Source organism: Colias eurytheme, chromosome 17 (assembly GCF_061535395.1).
Source record: "Colias eurytheme isolate Ceu_HAF_F1 chromosome 17, ilColEury1 Martin Lab GWU primary, whole genome shotgun sequence".
NCBI classification, from domain to species: domain Eukaryota; kingdom Metazoa; phylum Arthropoda; class Insecta; order Lepidoptera; family Pieridae; genus Colias; species Colias eurytheme.
The window spans coordinates 9,084,447-9,104,151 of NC_142996.1; the positions used below are offsets into that span (position 1 = coordinate 9,084,447).

Here is a 19,705-nt window from a genome sequence, read left to right on the forward strand (position 1 = left end):
GATGTGATGTCACGGTACCTAGGAAGTAGGATATCGTGTTGCGTATCAACGAATGATACTCGATGCATGACGCTCGAAGCTCGACTCCTGCGGTGCACGACGCGATGACATGGCGTTCGAAGCGGTCGCGGTGGTGAGAGCGGCAGCGCCATCCGTGCTGCGCAAGGTGAAGTTGCCGGCCTGCTGGCACTTGTCGACCTAGACACCTTACCTTACCTTTTGGCACCAACCAAAGAGTGACACATAGAATTACTTTTGGATACATTTTCCCATTGAAAACGTTCGAATGTAAAGTAGCCTCGTCCCGATGGCACACCTCCCATTTAAGGAATGTCAATTTCTCCTATTCAAAGGAAATCCATACCTCCTTTTAAAAGGAAATCGATACCTCCTATTTAAAGGAAGTCCAGACCTTCTATTTAAAGGAAATCAATACCTCCTATTTAAAGGAAGTCAGTACCTCCTATTTAAAGGGCATCAATACCTCCTATTTAAGGGAAGTCACTACCTCCTATTTAAAGGAAGTCCATACCTCCTATTTATAGGGAATCTATACCTCCTATTTATAGGGAATCAATACCTCCTATTCAAAGGAAGTCCCTACCTCCTATTTAAAGGAAGTCCCTACCTCCTATTTAAAGGAAGTCATCTTTCTTTCTTTCTTTCATACCTCCTATATATAGGGAATCAATACCTCCTATTCAAAGGAAGTCCCTACCTCCTATTTAAAGGAAGTCCCTACCTCCTATTTAAAGGAAGTCATCTTTCTTTCTTTCTTTCATACCTCCTATATATAGGGAATCAATACCTCCTATTCAAAGGAAGTCCCTACCTCCTATTTAAAGGAAGTCCCTACCTCCTATTTAAAGGAAGTCATCTTTCTTTCTTTCTTTCATACCTCCTATATATAGGGAATCAATACCTCCTATTCAAAGGAAGTCCTTACCTCCTATTTAAAGGAAGTCCATACTACCAATTTAATGGAAGTCCATACTTCCAATTTAATGGAAGTCAATACCTCCAATTTAATGGAAGTCCATCTATTTTCATTTCAAATAGAATATGAAATTCAAACGAGTTTACTCGTCGTCGTCGTTTCAGCCATGGAACGTCCACTGCTGGACGGCCTGCATCCAGTGACTCCCAGCCACTCGAACCAGGTCGTCTGTCCATCTTGTGGGAGGTCGTCCCACGCTTAGCCGCCCAATTTACATGTAATGTCTTAATAATATAAAATTATAACAATGGCGGTTGCGAGTCCATAATACTTTGTCACATCTTGGTAATTACTACAGGTTACCACTTGTATGTATATTGTGGCTTTTTATGTATTAAACAAACATGGATATATATTAATTTACCCAATCTATTTATAGTCTAACGACATTTTAAATATTTATTTCAAATTTCTAATTTAACGAAATTAGTTACAGATAAGTAGCAGTCGTGAAAACGTTAAGACACTTAAATAGTTTGCCACTTGAATAATATAATAAAACTAGGTGTGGCTAACACACAGTATTTTAGTGTATGCATTTTTATAATATTATGTATATATTACTCAAACAAGTATTTCAAATATTTTATTTCATATTTATATTCGCATTTAACGAGTCGCAGTATAAGCGTTGTATGCGTTCTGCGGCTAAAATATTCATTAATGTGCGGGTAGTTCTAAAATTTTTCAATACAGTTTAATTCTGTTTAAATTTAAAATCGTTCGTTCTTATTCCTTGTCTATTTGTTTTTATCAGCATTTATTGTTTAATTTCTAATAAGTGTATTATGAATTCAGTGTGTACATAGTAAGTTTATACTTATTTTTTCTCCTTCTGAGTGGAACAAATAAGCGAAATTAAATAGTGAGTGAGTAATTATTTACCAACAACCTAAACACGGTACTGGTCATTAAATATCTATTATCACAGAAGCCTCTAAACTAGGTTTCCTCAATGTGAGTGTGTGACCATATAATTAACTCAAAATAACAAGAAGTTTAACCTCTCCTGATTACATTATATTATGCTCACAGGATGTCTTGAAAATAAATTACTTAAATTCAATAAATTATATTATATTATATTCAATAAATTATTCAAACCAAAATAACTGCGTATTCTAATTACTAGATTAAAATTCGAAAGATTTTATTTTTATTTTTATTTTGTCGTTCTATTTTAACTTGTGAAGGATTTTGGATAAGATTGAAATTGCATTTGTATTTAATATGAACCAACGGACGTAACGGTTATTCTGTCTTTAACATTTCAAAATGAATTCTGGTATGTTACTACATACCCTCTCCCTTTTTTATTAAATTTCTTAAAACTTTTTATTGCACGCGTACTCTTTATAATATTGTAACACTGACCTTTTACCTCGTCGCCACTTGTACTGTGCTTACAGTACGTATATATGTAGAATTGCACTGGCTCACCACTACACTCAATAGTGCGGGAACACGTCCATTCCCGTCCGGCATCGGCCGTCGACTGACTAATGACAGCTATAAGCTGTCCCCACCACTGGTGTACGTGAGACAATGTATAATCTATTCCATAGATACACTACACCGTGGATGGTAATTAATTTAAAAATAGTCATATTTGTACGGTAGTCGTAAACCATATTATTTGATAAAAAATATAACTCATCTGGTTATCAGATCCGCGAAGCTCTATCTCCCGATCTCAGACCATCAACAAAAGACGAGCAATAAAATTAAAACTTACCCATCATATTAGACATGAATTTGGACCTGTCCATCGGTGGCACCCACTTAGAAGCCATGGGCAGGATAGCTGGCCAAGTGGCTCCTAGCAGGAACCCTAGAAGCACTCGCAGTGCAACTATCCAGCCGAAGCCAAGAGCAGCTGCCCATGGTGAAAGCAGGGTGAGGATGCTAGCTAGCAGTGTGCTGTAGCCGAACACGCGCCTGGAGGAGAAAGAGTCATTAAAATACTAGGTCAAGAAATTGTTGTATTGTCACCCATCCTTGATATAACTGTGCAAAGTTTGAATTAAATCTGTCCGTTTTAAGTGGGTCAAAATTGAGTACCTATAAAGACGATTACATACAAATTTGTCCTGTAAAGATTTTCTGGTATAGCCCAATTGCCTGTAGAATGTAGATCATTAACATAATACTTCACAAATGGTACCAAAACAAAACACGAAACGGCAATTTACAAACATCGCGCTACTATTTCATAACAGAGAAGCATGAGAAAATCTAAAATCGTATCAAAGAAAGCAGTTCACATTCACGCTATAGTTAAACGATATCATGAGCACCACCCACATTGTGTGCAAAAACAAACACGCATATTTCATCCATGGACGCACACTATAACGATAGCGCCAAGCGTTGCCCGCATCGCCTTCGAGAACGTTCCATGAATCATTTTTCGCTATGCCACTTACGCTGAGCATCCATTTTTGCATATCAATCTTTTTGAAACTGCATTAGAATAATCGATTATGCAATTTGCAAAGTGATAAAGAGTTTATGAATTATGAGTCATTTCTAGGTTACTATATTAGTATTAGTATTTTTGTCTTCAAACAAAATAAATGACGTGCGTGCCAATTTAGCTGCACCTGCTATATTCAGAGCAATTAAGAATTGTTACTGGAGACGAAACAATGACGAGCGATGACGACCTTATGATTGTATCGAGGCATCATTTTGAACCGCAGCAGTTTGATAAAATGAATTTGCGGAACCGATTTTAATTTATCAATTGGACTATTTATCTTTACATTTAGAATTAATAGAATACTAATGAGAATACTTAAACAATATGTTCCATAACTAGAGGAACTACTATAGTAGATATGGATGGCGAAATACCTTAAAATAGTTCCACATTTATGCAACAGCGAATAATAAAATGCGAGATCGTTTATGCTATTTATAGTATTTAAAGGTATCCGATCTTGCCATTAAACAAGTTTAAAATTCAGTTGTAAACGCAGTTTAAACTTGCGAAGTCTGAACTTGATGGCGCCCCAGATTACTCAGCCGATTAGTCATAAACCGGAGTCACTATCATACCCATTGACACGACTGCCGCCTGCGCACTGAATATATAAATGCATGCCTGATAAGTTGCCTTGGGAATTACAGGTTTTGTATTGTAATCACATGTCAAGTCATTTGTAAACGTATTGTTTTAATAAAAAATAATGAAAAAGGAACGAAGCACGCAGCATTTTTAAGGCAGCAATTAATCGAAATAACAATTTAACATAAACTAATGCTACTGATTGGATTCCATCATTTGCCATTAATAGACTCCTTAATTGGCAGTAATAAATTAGCGCAATTTAAATCGATGACAAGGACCAAAACTATACATTATGGCTCGTTGACTTGCGACCCTTCTATTAATTGTTCAAGAAAGTTCGGCGTAGTTTGTCCACCAACTGGTCTTTGCTATGGTCCTTTATGTTACATTGAGTGGGACTGAAAAAATGTTTCAAGTGCCAAGATTTATACTTAATATTATAAAGCTGAAGGTTTTGTTTGTTTCATTGAACGCGCTAATCTCAGGAATTACTGCTCTGTTTTGAAAAAATCTTTCGCTGTTAGATAGCCCATTTATCGAGGAAAGCGTTAGGCTATATATCATCACGCTAAGACCAACAAGAGCGGAGCAATGCGGGTAAAACGGGCACAGCTAGTTTTTTCATATATTCTAGCATTGTTCAACTTTATGTATAACTTAGATATCTGTATCTGAAATGGATGCGCACGGTACGAACATACCCCATAAAATTGCGTTTGTTTTATCTTAGGAGATAAACAATTTTTAATTTCACCAATTGTATTATCCTAATGAGTGCCTATGCAAATAAACTATGACGCAATCTTCTAATTTATCTTCCATCCACTATACAGTCTTACGTCAGATAGTTATATTAAACTCAAGGTCGTGTTAGACTACGATTAATCATAAAGATTGCGAACTAGAAACAAAAATTCGCATTTCCATTTTCTTATTTTTATTATTTTCTGTATCCCTACCACAGTGTCCCTACGAAACAGTCGCTACCCGCGCCTCCCTTCTCTATGTATGTTTAGAATTTCGATCTTTAAAACAGATTTTAATGTGTTTTAGAGAACGAAGCTGCGGTAGGAAAGCTAGTCTTTAGAAATGTAAACGGTTGTTAAAAACTGTTTACTTGGAAATACTGCAGTATCGACAACTATCAATAAATATTTACTACACAAATTATAAAACACCGTCTACACAAAATACAATACATATGTTAATTCAAAAAATATAAAGACCGGATTTGCCTGGTGCTGTGCATAAATTTTAATTAATTTGCGGTCGTCGTACTCAAAACGATATTTTATATCTGTGGCATGCAATCAGCTGTCATTCTTCACCTGGCTGCCTTGGGAAGTTGGGAGCGAACCCGTTATTTATTATTGACTTTCTTTTGTCCGGATCCTCAAAATGCATTGTCTACTTGCGTAGCAGTACTTTAGGGGTTTGGTAAATTTATAAATAAAGAACGAATAAATCATTAATGGTTCCAGTTGCGAAATTCCTTAAATGAACCATTGAACTAAAAAACAAGCATTTTAATATTATGAACTCATGTCATGGTTCGTTAGGCATCTCAATTAAACCGTCTTTAATAAGCCCAAATTGTTCTTCTGAATAAGATATGACATAATATGGCATAAAGATAGTAAAAAAAAACAAATTGCTTGTATTACAATAAAGCCTCGTATACATGGTAAACATTTGTTGAGCAACAGTTGATCAACATGTCTATAGCGAGTGAGAATGTGGCTGCAAATTTTCATTTAAATATTGTCACAGGTCAATTCTTGAGCGAGAACTTTTGTTGTTGAACGTATGTTGATATATAAAAGTTCTGGTACAGTATTACCAGCAACATGTCGCTAGCAAGTCCACAATATACACATTCAACGTTCCTTAACAAATATATACCACGTAGCCAAGCTATACACACCCCTACATGATTAAAATAAGGTCCATATTCACCTTGCACCTATCACCTCCGCCAGTCGCCCACCCGGCACCTCCGTCAGCACATAACCCCAGAAGAACGAACCCAGCAGGTGATTCTTCTGTTTCGTGTCCCAGTGGTAGCGGGTCTGTTGGATGTGCTCCGGGTGCTGAAAGTTCTTTGAAATAAGCATCTTTTTATATTACTAGTTTAGGACTTTATGAAGATAGTATAGAAGTGAAGAAATTGACAGGTTTTATTATTTTTTTTTTTAGTTCGCGCCGAGACGTCGTGGCGATCGGATGTGTCATTGACCCGGTCGGGAGGTTATTAACCTCTGCTGCGCGTACGCAATGTCGTCGAATTTAGTGAAATGCAATACCTGTAATATTGTGATTAGCGAAGTGCTTTGTTTTATTCAAAACAAAATAGACGTTATGGATAATATAAGTTTGGTGCAATTATGTGTTGGAAGCTTTAGTGACGAAGAAATAACTTGTGCAAAATCGCTTTTACAACAAGCCTTACCCAATTCAAAACGGATGACACAACGTAAGAATAAGGGTAAAACGGCCCGTGATGTGGAAGACATTATTAATCTTCTAAAATCTGTGGATCCTGATATAGTGCCAATTTTTGTAGCCCGGGAGTTACGGAAACTCCCGCCTATTACATTTGATCATATAGACGCGACAAGGCTTCTAAAAGACATTTTAATATTAAAACAAGATATTGAATACATAAAAAGTAATTTCGCAATGAAAGAAAGCGTGGAGAAGTTGCAAAAAAACATCGGCAATTTAAATAAAATAACGGATCTAAGTTGCTATAATAACATCCAACCGGCAGGGCCACTGTCCGCTCAAGGTCACACGGATATACCTGTTTCTCTCACTCCTGCAAAGAGCGCTTGTTGCTATCAGCCGGACGGGTCGTGCGCTGTGAGGCGCGCTGTGGTTTGTAACGAACCGGTTTCCGCAGATAGTGAGACATGTATAACATCGCAGGCGAATCAAGATATCTCACTCTTGCACGCGCAGAATTGTATTAGCGATCGTCAGCCGCATCATGCTACTGTGTCTCCTAATAATACAGCTAAATTTATGGATATAAGTACAAAGCGGTTGGGCTTATCTCCGCGAATGAACAAACCAAAACAAAAAACGTTTGCAGACGTTATGATTTCCAATGATTACACGAAACAAAGAGAAGGCGAGTGGACTAAGGTGTCATACAAAAATAAAACGAAAAATAGGTTTTTTGCTAGTAAGGGTAAAGGCGACTCCAATATCGGTGGCAGTTTTAAGGCTGCGGACATTAAGATACCATTCTATATATATAATCGTATAGGAGCTACCAACGTTGACAAGTGAGCATTTTAGTATAGCTGGTTTTTTGATATATTGTTCCTCTAGCTATTTCGGTTAGAGTCCGCGCAGTCTGGCTGGCCGGAGTGGTTGCGTTCAGTAGTGCGCATCTTATCTGCACAGGAAATTATCCTTAATTTAAAGTCATTTTTTAACGCGTAATTTTTAAACTTTTGCCTTTAGATAGATCCATCAATCATAATTTTTTTATTGCAAGACGTTTTTTTCGTTGTTAAATAGGTGCCAGACGCAATTTTTAATTTCGTTTTTATAAAAAATTCAAATTATTTTAGAATGTCTGTAAATTTCATATTATGTTCTTCAAACATAATATAATCTAAAATTAATTAGCCAGACGCTAATTCGATTGTTAAGTATTAAATAATGTGTATAAATAAAAAAAAGTAATGAAGCATGCAGCTCATCAGCTAGTGTATTTTAACTATGCGACAGGAAATAATTGCAAGAATACAATATTATTTACAATTGTTCTTATAAATAAAAGCTAAAATGAAAAAAAAAACATAAAAGTGAAAAATAAATTAAAGTTACCATACATTGAAAAGAATGGAATAAAAACTATATCAATGAAGGTTAAACAATTACATTGTTAAATTTAAAAAGCCATCTTCATAATCATCATCATCATCATCTTTCCTCACACTGTCAGAATTATTTATGTTATCGTCTAAGGAATTGTTATTGTTTTCCAATATTCCATCATCTGTAAACAACTAGAAAGTTTGTTTCAATATTGATGTACACACGTACACACACACAACACACACACACCACACCACACACGACACACACACGTGAACACACACACACGCATGTTTAAGTTTGTATTGAATTTAACTAAAGTAGTTAGCATGAATTTATAAAGGGAGGTATACTAGCGATCCGCCCCGGCTTCGCCCGTGGTACTTACATGTATAAACTATCCTATCTCTCAAGTTGAATCGAACTGCACATGGTGTGCGAATTTTATTATAATCGGTTAAGTGGTTTAGGAGTCCATTGAGGACAAACATTATGACACGAGATTTATGTATATATACCTATTAAGAATTAAGATTAATGAATTAATATTGTTATCATCATCACTACATAGTATAAAAAAAGTCGCTTTCTCTGTCCCTATGTCTCTTTAAATCTTTGAAATTACGCAACGGATTTTGATGTGGTTTTTTTAAATAGATAGAGTGATTCAATTGGGAGGTTTATATGTAGAATAACATCCATTAAATAGTGGAGAAGTACCTACTGTTATTTTTGAGGTTTCTAATGTGATTACGTAAATAATTACAATTTTTCCACTTACAGTGCAAACGGAGGCACCCTACGAGTTTTATCAAAATAATGTACTAACTACATTGAAAAGGTCTACAGAAAAGTCCGTGATGGTATATGTCTATCTCTTATGGATAACCCACAATAACTTTTTTTATCATTTACTTTTTACGACAAATAATGGCTAATTTTCGAAGCGATTTTAACCAATACAGCATTAATCCTTAACCAATTAAAGACCTTGAATACATTGTTCATTTAATATAGATCCATATGGCCTTTTACACATGGATTTAAGTGAATATTTTCGAAGATATAACAGATTTAAAAATTGCGGGACGTAGCGTTTGCGGCGGTACCAGCCGGCCGCCCGGCTATATCTACACTAATATTATAAAGAGGAAAGCTTTGTTTGTTTGTTTGTTTGATTGTAATGAATAGGCTCATAAACTACTGGACCGATTTTATAAATTCTTTCACCATTCGAAAGCTACATTATCCACGAGTAACATAGGCTAGGTTTTATCCCGGAAATCCCACGGGAACGGGAACTATGCGGGTTTTTCTTTGAAAACGCGGGCGAAGCCGCAGGCGGAAAGCTAGTATTTTATACCCGTGCGAAGCCGGAGCGGGCCGCTATGTTTTTATATTCAACGTTCACAGTTTTTCTGTAGTGTATTTAGCGATTATTGCACCCGTGCGAAGCCAGGGCCGGGCGGGTCGCTAGTTAATATTAGATATATATTAGAAAATTTAACTTGTATTGGCAACACTGTACCTATTTTGTTTGTGGTTCTTTTTCTTCTTGTACGCGGTGTGTAATGTGTGGTATTAGGCAATGTGCTATTGGAAACAATATACATAAGTTTATGTAATCGCTGTTTTCATTTAAACCCATAACTTAATAGATAAGTAATAAAAAAATTGTTTTGTATAGAAGATTGTTGATGTACCCTAATAGTTTATTTTTTAGCCTAAGGAATAAAATGTACCAATGGAAGGTACTTGTTCCCACAACACAGGGAATCCTAGAGTAGGAACAATTCAATTTCTATGCATCTTAGGTATATTTTCGAAAAAACGAAGTTATTTTTTATTGTTATTTAATTTTCGCGGCCGACCCTTTCTATCTCTCTTGCACTTTAAACTATCTCTCCATATACACAATCATCAAATTGTTATACTTACCTACTTTCACTACGTTTTTATTTGTACATATTTAATACTTAACAATCGAATTAGCGTCTGGCTAATTAATTTTAGATTATATTATGTTTGAAGAACATAATATGAAATTTACAGACATTCTAAAATAATTTGAATTTTTTATAAAAACGAAATTAAAAATTGCGTCTGGCACCTATTTAACAACGAAAAAAACGTCTTGCAATAAAAAAATTATGATTGATGGATCTATCTAAAGGCAAAAGTTTAAAAATTACGCGTTAAAAAATGACTTTAAATTAAGGATAATTTCCTGTGCAGATAAGATGCGCACTACTGAACGCAACCACTCCGGCCAGCCAGACTGCGCGGACTCTAACCGAAATAGCTAGAGGAACAATATATCAAAAAACCAGCTATACTAAAATGACTTCTTTTTCAACGTTAATAGCTCCCGTACCATAACGTAGATAAGGCCGCTGAAGTAGATGATATAGAAAAATATATTTTTGACAAAACTATGGTACGAGTTGAGCTTTCTAAAATTTCAATGAAAAATAATAAACAATACCAAGCTTTCAAATTTGATATACCTAGAAGTAAATTATCTCTATTCATGGACGAAAATATTTGGCCAATGGGTGTAGCGTTTCGGCGCTATGTCTATTTTAAATCTAAAGACCCGGCTCTTCGAAGTAATATGGAGGAAAATAAATTTTCAAATAATGGATAATAATGCCAATATGAGTATAATAAGTTTTAATTGTAAAGGATCCAAGAGGTCTAGTGGATGTATTAAGGCGCTGTGTGACTCAGCGGATATTATTGCCCTTCAGGAAACATGGCTCTTGCCAAGTGATATACCTACACTTGGAGATATACATAATAATTTTTCATATACTGGGAAATCAAGTGTGAATCTCGGAGACGGTCTATTAAGAGGCAGGCCTTATGGTGGCGTTGCGCTTCTGTGGCGTAAAAACTTCTTCAGTTCTGTGTCGGTTGTATCATGCTCTAGTGATCGCATAGTGGCAATAAAAGGCATAGTGTCGAATCGTGAAATGCTAATATTCAGTGTTTATATGCCTACATGCTCCTTAGACAATATAGTGGAATTTAACGAGTGCTTGAGTGAAATTGTTGCCATGGTGGAAATGTGTGACATTGAATCGGTTTATATTTTGGGAGACTTTAATGCCCACCCAGGTGAACTCTTTGGTAAGGAACTATTTAATTTTTGTTCAGATCAACAATGGAAATGTGCAGATGTAATTAAGCTTGGTTTAGATAGCAATACTTTTACTTTTATAAGCGATGCGCATGGTTGTTGTCGCTGGCTCGACCATTGTTTAACATCTGAGTCAGCTTGGCTATCTATTTCAAATGTGGAGGTGCGTAGTGACGTTTATTGGTCTGATCATTTTCCATTAGTCATTAATTGCAATATATATGGTTTAAGAATAAAAATAAATAGTCACGATGTAGCTTCACAAAAATGCAATACAGTACATTGGAATGAGGATATAAATGTAGACGAGTATTCTGAAATATGTAACTCAGCCCTTAAAAATATTGATCTTCCTTGCCAATTGAGAATTTGTTGTGATAATATGTGTTATGATAAGGAGCATAGATTTTTTATTGACGAGTTGTATTATAAAATAATATATATTTTACAAGATGCTGCAATATTGAGTAAACAAACTAGATTGTATCGTAAGCGTAGACATATTGTAGGATGGAATAGATATGTAAAGGACGCTCATAGGGAGGCCCGCAGTAAATTTTTGATTTGGAAAGCGTGTGGCATGCCTTTCTGTGGAAATATTTATAAAGATATGAGAAAGAGCCGAAGTAAGTTTAAAAATAAGTTAAAATACTATCAGAATAATAGCGATCAGGTTAAAATGGATATTATAGCAGATTTGCATAAAAATAAAAATTTTAAGAAGTTTTGGAAAGCCACTAACAAATTGAATTGTAGGGCTGGCCTCCCTATGAGTGTCGATGGGGAGACGGATCCAAAAGGTATAGCAAATATATTTAAAGATTATTTTCATGTACATCCAAATACACCGTCGTCCCAGCGGATGTCTAATGCTAGCTTACCTATAAAAGAAAGTGCATTATCTTTTAATGCCAGTGATGTTAAGTTCGCTGTAAAAAATCTAGCGAAAGGTAAAGCAGCAGGGCACGATGGTTTAGGCGTAGAACATCTTTTAAACGCGGGACAACATATTTACAGAGTCCTAGCAATGTTGTATACTTTTTGTATTCGTCATTCCTATCTGCCTGCAGACATGATGGAGAGCGTCGTCGTTCCAGTAGTTAAAAACAAATCGGGTGATATCGGAGATAAAGGTAATTACCGACCAATCTCACTAGCCGCGATTCTTGGCAAAGTTTTTGACTGCTTGCTCGATCGACGCCTCCAAAAATATGTAAACTTTAACGATGCGCAGTTTGGGTTTAGGCACGGCCTCTCCACAGAGCATGCTATATTAACATTAAAACAGACTGTAAAATATTACACAGACAGGAAGACACCTGTTTACGCAGCTTTTCTTGATCTGTCTAAGGCTTACGATCGTGTTTCTTACGAAAAGCTATGGGAAAAACTAAGTTATCTTGAAGTTCCTTTTGAGATTATTAGAGTGTTGCAATATTGGTATAACAACCAGTTTAACTCAGTCAGATGGGCGGGGGAGTATTCTGATAGATATGTGTTAGAGTGCGGCCTTAGACAAGGCGGCCTGACGTCTACGACACTTTTTAACATATATGTGAACCAGCTGATTGATGAACTCAGCAAGACTGGTATCGGGTGTTCTATCGATGGACTAACTATAAATAATCTTAGTTACGCGGATGATATGGTCTTGCTGAGTCCATCAATTGGTGCTCTCAGGCAGCTCATTAAAATTTGTGAGTCATATGCAGCTTCTCATGGTCTAGTATATAATGTAAAAAAATGCGAACTTCTTGTGTTTAAAAGTAAGGGAGTCCCTGTACATGACATACCACCTGTGTATATTAATGGCAGTCCTCTTAAACAAGTAGGAGAGTTTAAATATCTAGGGCATATTGTGACAGAAGATATGAATGATATACAAGATATTGAGAGGGAGCGTAGGGCATTGGCAGTCCGCTGCAATATGCTAGCACGGAAATTTGCTCGTTGTTCTCCGCAGGTTAAAATTACTTTATTTAAGGCGTACTGTCAAACATTTTATACTTGCAGTCTATGGCTATCTTTTACGCGGCGGGCTTACAATGTCCTACGTGTACAATATAATAATGGCTTCAGAGTACTGTTGGGGCTTCCGCGCTTCTGTAGCGCGTCTCAGATGTTTGCAAATTGCCAGACCGACGATTTTTACGCGATAATGAGGAAAAGAGCAGCATCTATGATGAGGAGAATGCGTGAGAGTTCCAATGGTATTCTGAAGACATTAATTGAGAAAGTAGACGGTCCATTCCTTAAGCGGTGGGCAAATTTACATCTTATGCAATATAATTATGATAATGGATAATTTGGATAATTTTTAATGGTTTTAATCTTGTATTTTAAATTGTATGATTTTAATTTGTATGGAATTTTAATTTTATAATTTTATGTATTACTAACATAGTTTGTAAGATTAATGTATACTAACACAAATATGGATAAATATCTGGAAATAAAAATATATTATTATTATTATTATGTTTCTCTTCTCCATAATACTCGGGTACCACCAGAAGGAGGGTACCCGGATCTTTGGAAGGCTTACGTGGGGACACGGATCCAACACGCAGAGGCCCTTTCGAGACTTTTAATGTGTTGTGGGACACCAGCCGCAGCCTGCCCATGACTGCACTATAGAGATACAGCCCTGGGCAGTCCGCGGCCGATGTACGACTATTGCAGGGTATGGAAATTTAATAATTGGGCTATGGATTGGGATGCTAAATGGACTGGTATTGGGGACTATGGGAAACTATGGCACCTGCCTTTCTACTAAAAGAAAGTAAAAATATGTTGGCAGGTGGTGACTCGCCCTCTCACTGTATGGGCCCCCGAAATAAGTCGCTGCAAAAGTGCGACAAGGGGGCAACATATTGCGAGCAGCTAAGGGTGGAGAGGCGTCCCTGGACTTTTAACTACGATCACGCGCTCCCTGAGGGTCCAGCATCACGTGCCCACTCGCCACTTACGCTTCGCATCCACCCTTCGAGCTAAAAGCTCTCGCGACTCCACTCTGGCCGGCCGGTTAAGGCAAGCCAGAGGTGGGGGTCCTGTCCTCGTCAGGCTTCACTCCGACCGGCCGGTGAAGGCGAGCCGGAGATGAAGACAGGGGCCTCCCCCGGGAGCACTCGGTTCCCGCGGGGTCGCTACTCCCCGACACCCCGCCACAAGGTGTCCTGCGGGTTGACTGATTGCACGGGTGGAATATCTATTGTCACGTAGACAATAGATATTCCAACCGTGGGCGATGGGGTCGTCACATCCCTACGCCCATAGATATTCCAACCGTGGGCGATGGGGTCGTCACATCCCTACGCCCTTATTATTATTATTATTATTTCTTTACCTCTACATACTTACCCGAGATGAAAAAAAATAGCCAATGCTTCTACCATTAAAAGGCAATGATGGAGCAGTTTTTGAGTTTATTCTTTACATACAAAAACATAAATCCTTCCTCTTAAAGTATAATAATAGTGTAGATTGCCTGTTCCAATAGAAATGGATTATATTACTGGAATAACTACACACCCACACAAAATTCCCACATAAAATTGTGGGAATTTTCCCACATAAAATTGAGATTGATATTATATAGCAGCATATAGCGATACAGTTTATCTTCATGTCTGGATACAACACCCACATGAAATTGTATCACTACTGGACACTGTAGGTTTATTCTATGAATTATACTTATCCCACGTTGCCATTTTTACTATGGCTTGAAACCAGACATGTCTGTAGGTGTAAAACTAGCCTACGCAAATATAAATGCTGTTTTCAAGTCTGTACTTCTTTGGAGATTGGTCGAGGAAGTGATTCGAAACATCAGTCAAGCGTGGAAGAAAGTATCTTGGGTGTTAAGTTGAACAACTCTTAATGTTTCAGATTTTATTATATTACATAAATATTGAATTGTATGTAACAAGTTCAATGATTCAGCATTAGCCAAGTGTCCTAGATATTCGTTATCACTTCTGTTTGTCATTCCGTGAATAATATAGGTACTGAAAATCGGTGTAATCGTTTTAGTCATATTATAAGTGAATGTTAGGAAATCGCATTAAATATAATTTTGAACTAATATTTGATTTCATTAAAATAATATAAATAGCGCAAATTGTTTTAAACTTGTTTTAAAGAATAAAAAGCAATTACATTTGAAATCGAGTGCATTTTAACACCCTCTCCCGTCTCTGTATGCAATATATTAAACAGTCTAACTACTAATCATACCCAAAATACCATTTTTTTTGTGTGGTGTCTCTCAATGTTAGCCAGAAGGGCTTCTACATTTTAACGCGGACGCGGGGGTGAACTGAAGGTTCACCCTGGTAGCGACATGCACAAGGGCGTCCCCCCTTGACGGGGACCACGAACCTCGGCTTGAGCTGTCGCTTGAGTGGAGGAGGCCAGAAGGGCCCTAATCGGACGGGTATTACCACCCTTAAATAAGTCATGGCTAACAACACGAAAGGTGTCCGGGTAAATGAACTGCAAATAATTGAGTGACTCAGCGGAATACAGAACGCTTCTCGGAACCTCTTTTGTTTGAAATAAAACTATTATATGTATATAGTTTAAAAGAGCAATAATTATCTCCTAATGTATAAGAGCTAAGTAAAGGATAATTGATTCGTTATTTAATCGTTTGTGGCTATAATGGACATATTTAGGTATTTTACATCGACTTATAAAGAACTTTATAAGCTTTTGCTTTGATATGCTTTTTTAAAAGTATTTGTATTAAATAAACGTGTTCTAATTAACAAAGCGAAACAAACTGAATTAATGGATAAATAAATTATTTTGTAGGGAATGTAAATGAAGTATTTTTTTATGGAATTGATGTGGAAAAAAACATCTTATCATAATAACTAAAGAGGAAGGAGCATTTTTTGTAAGTAAAAAGGATTAATTTATTTTTAATTTTAATATAAGAAAGTAATCAACATAGTAGGTACAATTAACATATTACAATTAACAGGATATGAGTAACCAAGACATATACCACGATACAACATCATCTATACAAAACTTTTAGGGCCGATTTTTCAATGCTTGGATAAAACTTATTCGTCGAATAATGTATAAAACTACCATTTTAAAAACGTATTCTAATTACCCGTATTTGACAGTTTACGTGACATTTTAATATTATTATCGTGTAATCATAGCGTGTAATACTTTATTGGACGAATAAGTTTTATCCAAGCATTGAAAAATCGGCCCTTAGTTAAAAAGAAACTAAAAACACGCTTTAATAAATAAAACTCATGAAATTAATGTAATGTTACCGTTCCTTGATCCTTCATCCTTAAGAAGTATATCTACAACCGTTAAGTCGGTCAAAATCGTTAAAAAGTGAGTCAAAATAGAGTTTAAATGCTTATGCTTACATTATTTACATACATACAAGTGAAGCTAATAAATATTAAAACCAACCTCAGTAACATTCAAAGAGTCTGTAAGGTTCGCAACTTGGACATCTTTATCGTCGAAGATCATCTCAACGATCGCAATGGTCAGGTTGACGCGGAGTGCGTAGTTCAGCATGAACCCGAGGAGCACCATTAGGTTTAGTACTTGCACGCATGTTAGGCAACCTGGAACAAAGATTTATATTAAATTAAAATGAATAGTCTTCTCATCAATGAATAAGAGAATCTCCGTAATTCTTAGGATAGTCTGAACTCAAAAAATTGTTCCTATGCTGTAACATGATATGATCACATCACATTGAGCACAAGGTAACTTTTACTACAAGATTATAAGACGTACATCATTGCTTTCGTATAATTACAGACTTGTAGAATTTTGTTTCGTCGAATACAAAGATCAAATTTTGACCACCGCGACCGCGCCGGTCCAAGAATAAGTGGAATAAATGTGATATTTTTCAAAAAAATTCAAATTTATATAAGTGGAATAGTCCTGAAAGAAGTTTACAGAATCATCCCCTATATAATCTTAATTCGTGAGATTTTATCTATGTAAATTCCTTGACACAAGATCCATTATAATTTGCATAAATAAGGGTCGCAACGCTTTACAAAGGTTTAATCTGTTGAGGGTACTTATGTAACGCAAACTACACGAAGGTGTGGTAATTGAGATATTTTTTTAATCTGTTACCATGTGTTTATTATATTGCTTTTTTTAGCTTAATAGTACATTGTTTCTTTGTATTTAATAAGAATAATTTGATTTTTAATTAGATTCCGATTTGTAATAATTGTATGGCTTGTCCTCGACTATATTTTTAGATCATTCACTTAATTTAATACGTTAGTAGGTAATAAAAGTTTTATTCCTTCATAATAATATTCTAATATTTTATTATAATACGAGGTTGTGGTGACCCACTTAAAACCAAGCTATAAATATTTTATATTTATTTATGGATATTTTTATAATTAAGTCATGCATATACAATTGTCTTACAACATCTGCACCAAATCGACACAAGGACGAAATTGTTGATAAACTGACGCAAATTTTACCGTATTTTATGATTTGATTTAATTTAAAATATCAAGCCGGTTTTATTATTTTATTCATCAATTCAAATGTGCTACATTTACATATGTTTACAATAAAATCTCCATAAAAGTCGGATAAATCTGGTTAAATCCAGATTATTGTGATCGAATTTCACTTTCCTAATTCTTTCCGACGGATATAAGATAAATGTTTTACGAATAAATTTAGATGTGAATAACTTTATGATTCACTAGCGTATTGTAATTCATAAATTCACACGGTAAAATAGTTTTTATTTAGGTACTGTACTTTAATAAAACTTTCCAAAACCATTTTCTAAGCTACACTAGACTTATTTGGCGGTTTTTAATGCAATTATTTCCTTTTCGTGATTCTTCCATATTTTCTAGTAAGTACATAGAATTTTCTTGTGTTTGATTTTACGTGAGTAGGTATAATACATTAAGAAATTAAAGATATAATGAATAAATCGCGTTTAAAATCTTCTACAATACTGTACAGTCCGCCAACAAATAAAACTGAACTATAAAGTTCCAAAACTATCAATTACCATTTTACGGTCTAGACTGAAAAATATTTATCGTACGAAACATACCAAGGTCAAATAACATGTATGACGCTTGAGATTCACAAAAAATTTTGGCAAGTCTCGTTTATAGAAGCTGAAAATAACTTTGATTTACAGCAGATGTTTATTATTTTTTCATTTTTGGCGTAGCGTAGCGTATATAATATTGCAATGTTTTTTGCATTTGCAAAGAAAGAACAAGTTATTGTAATATTCATTGCCATCTTTTAAAATTTTAATCTAACATTTTTAGAAACAAATACATAACAGATTCAACAAATTCAAAAGATTTTATTCTTGTTGTTTGGTTAGTAGGTCACGCTCACCATTATTATAATTTATAATCAATTTATTTATTTTATAAACGGTATATTAATAAAACCACACTTTAATATAAAGTTTTATTTTATTTTATCCCAAATTAATGTACTTATAAACTATAAATTATAACTCCATAACAACTGTATAATTTCAGTACAACATTATTTTCAACATAATATACTCTCCCATATTCTCAATACTGTCACCAATTTAAAATTTACAGAAACCAGAAGCCACGCTTGAAGCTTATCAGCCGCTTATCAAAAGGAAACACGATAGCCACGATCGGCGAATCAAATTGTTAGGTACTGACCCACACATAATGGTTTACATTTTACCTCTATAATATACCTTTAGAAATTTTTAAACGTTTCGTACAAAAATAAATGTATTTTTGTAGGTTTTTTTTTTCGCGTTCTATCCTTAATTAACACTGTAGTTATTTATTTTATCAGTCGTTGTATAATGGGTAACTACCTACCATTTTTACTACCACCTACAATTCTTAAATACTAACCAACTATTAACACGTTCACTGCGGCATGTCCAGTATCGGGCCATCAGCGACTACACCACAGTGCGGCGCCCAAAATCGCAGTTTTCACCGTGGTGCGGCGAGGTTTTTTATATGTTAATCAATGACTAGAAAAGAGACAAATATATTTTTGTGATCACAGTTTGAAGTAGGATTCAATTTCGTTTAAAAATCGTATGGCAAAATATTGGACACACGCATAGAAAAGAAACCGTTTCTTTTGTGTGCGGCATGTCAAATATTTTGCCATGGACAAGCACCTCATGCCGCACTGTACTGCGAGCGCGCCGCGTGTCAATCTCGCATAGTGATGTACCAGGACCGCACGCGTCGTTATCAAATTTTTAAATGACAATGATACCTTAGAGGATTTAGTTTTTTTTACTTTCTTTTATTTCGTAGCATAAATGCAAAAATGTGACATGACAGTTGTGAAAATAATATAAAACATTAAAACAAAAGTTACTGAACAAATTAAAACAAAAGTTACTGAACAATTTCCTGACAGTACTCTATCAAGTACCTTGTTTTATATGTGTTTTTTTTTTGTATCGACGATCTCGTTATCTGTTAACAAACAGACTGAAATATACAAAATTGATTTATATCGATATCGATGTTTTATTTTACAGTGTTTCCCATCGCTATTACTGTAAACATGCCGTATCAACGCAGTGCGGGATGGCAAATAATTTTTCACAAAATCAGGGGTTTACATTTTCCCTCATATC

The 19,705-nt window shown here is 35.5% G+C and overlaps 1 protein-coding gene across 2 annotated transcripts in view; it reads right to left on the reverse strand.

Annotated features, from left to right (window-relative positions):
* The window catches only part of LOC149901399 (sialin), a 67,962-nt gene that overhangs the window by 25,902 nt on the left and 22,355 nt on the right, over window positions 1-19,705 (reverse strand). Inside the window, exons 3-5 of one of the 2 annotated variants that reach the window (XM_090111704.1) lie at window positions 16,492-16,652; window positions 6,027-6,169; window positions 2,733-2,935 (exon numbers count right to left, since the gene is read on the reverse strand). In XM_090111704.1, coding sequence (XP_089967830.1) covers window positions 2,733-2,935; window positions 6,027-6,169; window positions 16,492-16,652 — 507 coding nt within the window. The remainder of the gene's footprint in view (window positions 1-2,732; window positions 2,936-6,026; window positions 6,170-16,491; window positions 16,653-19,705) is intronic. The other variant, XM_090111705.1, reaches the window with a different exon arrangement.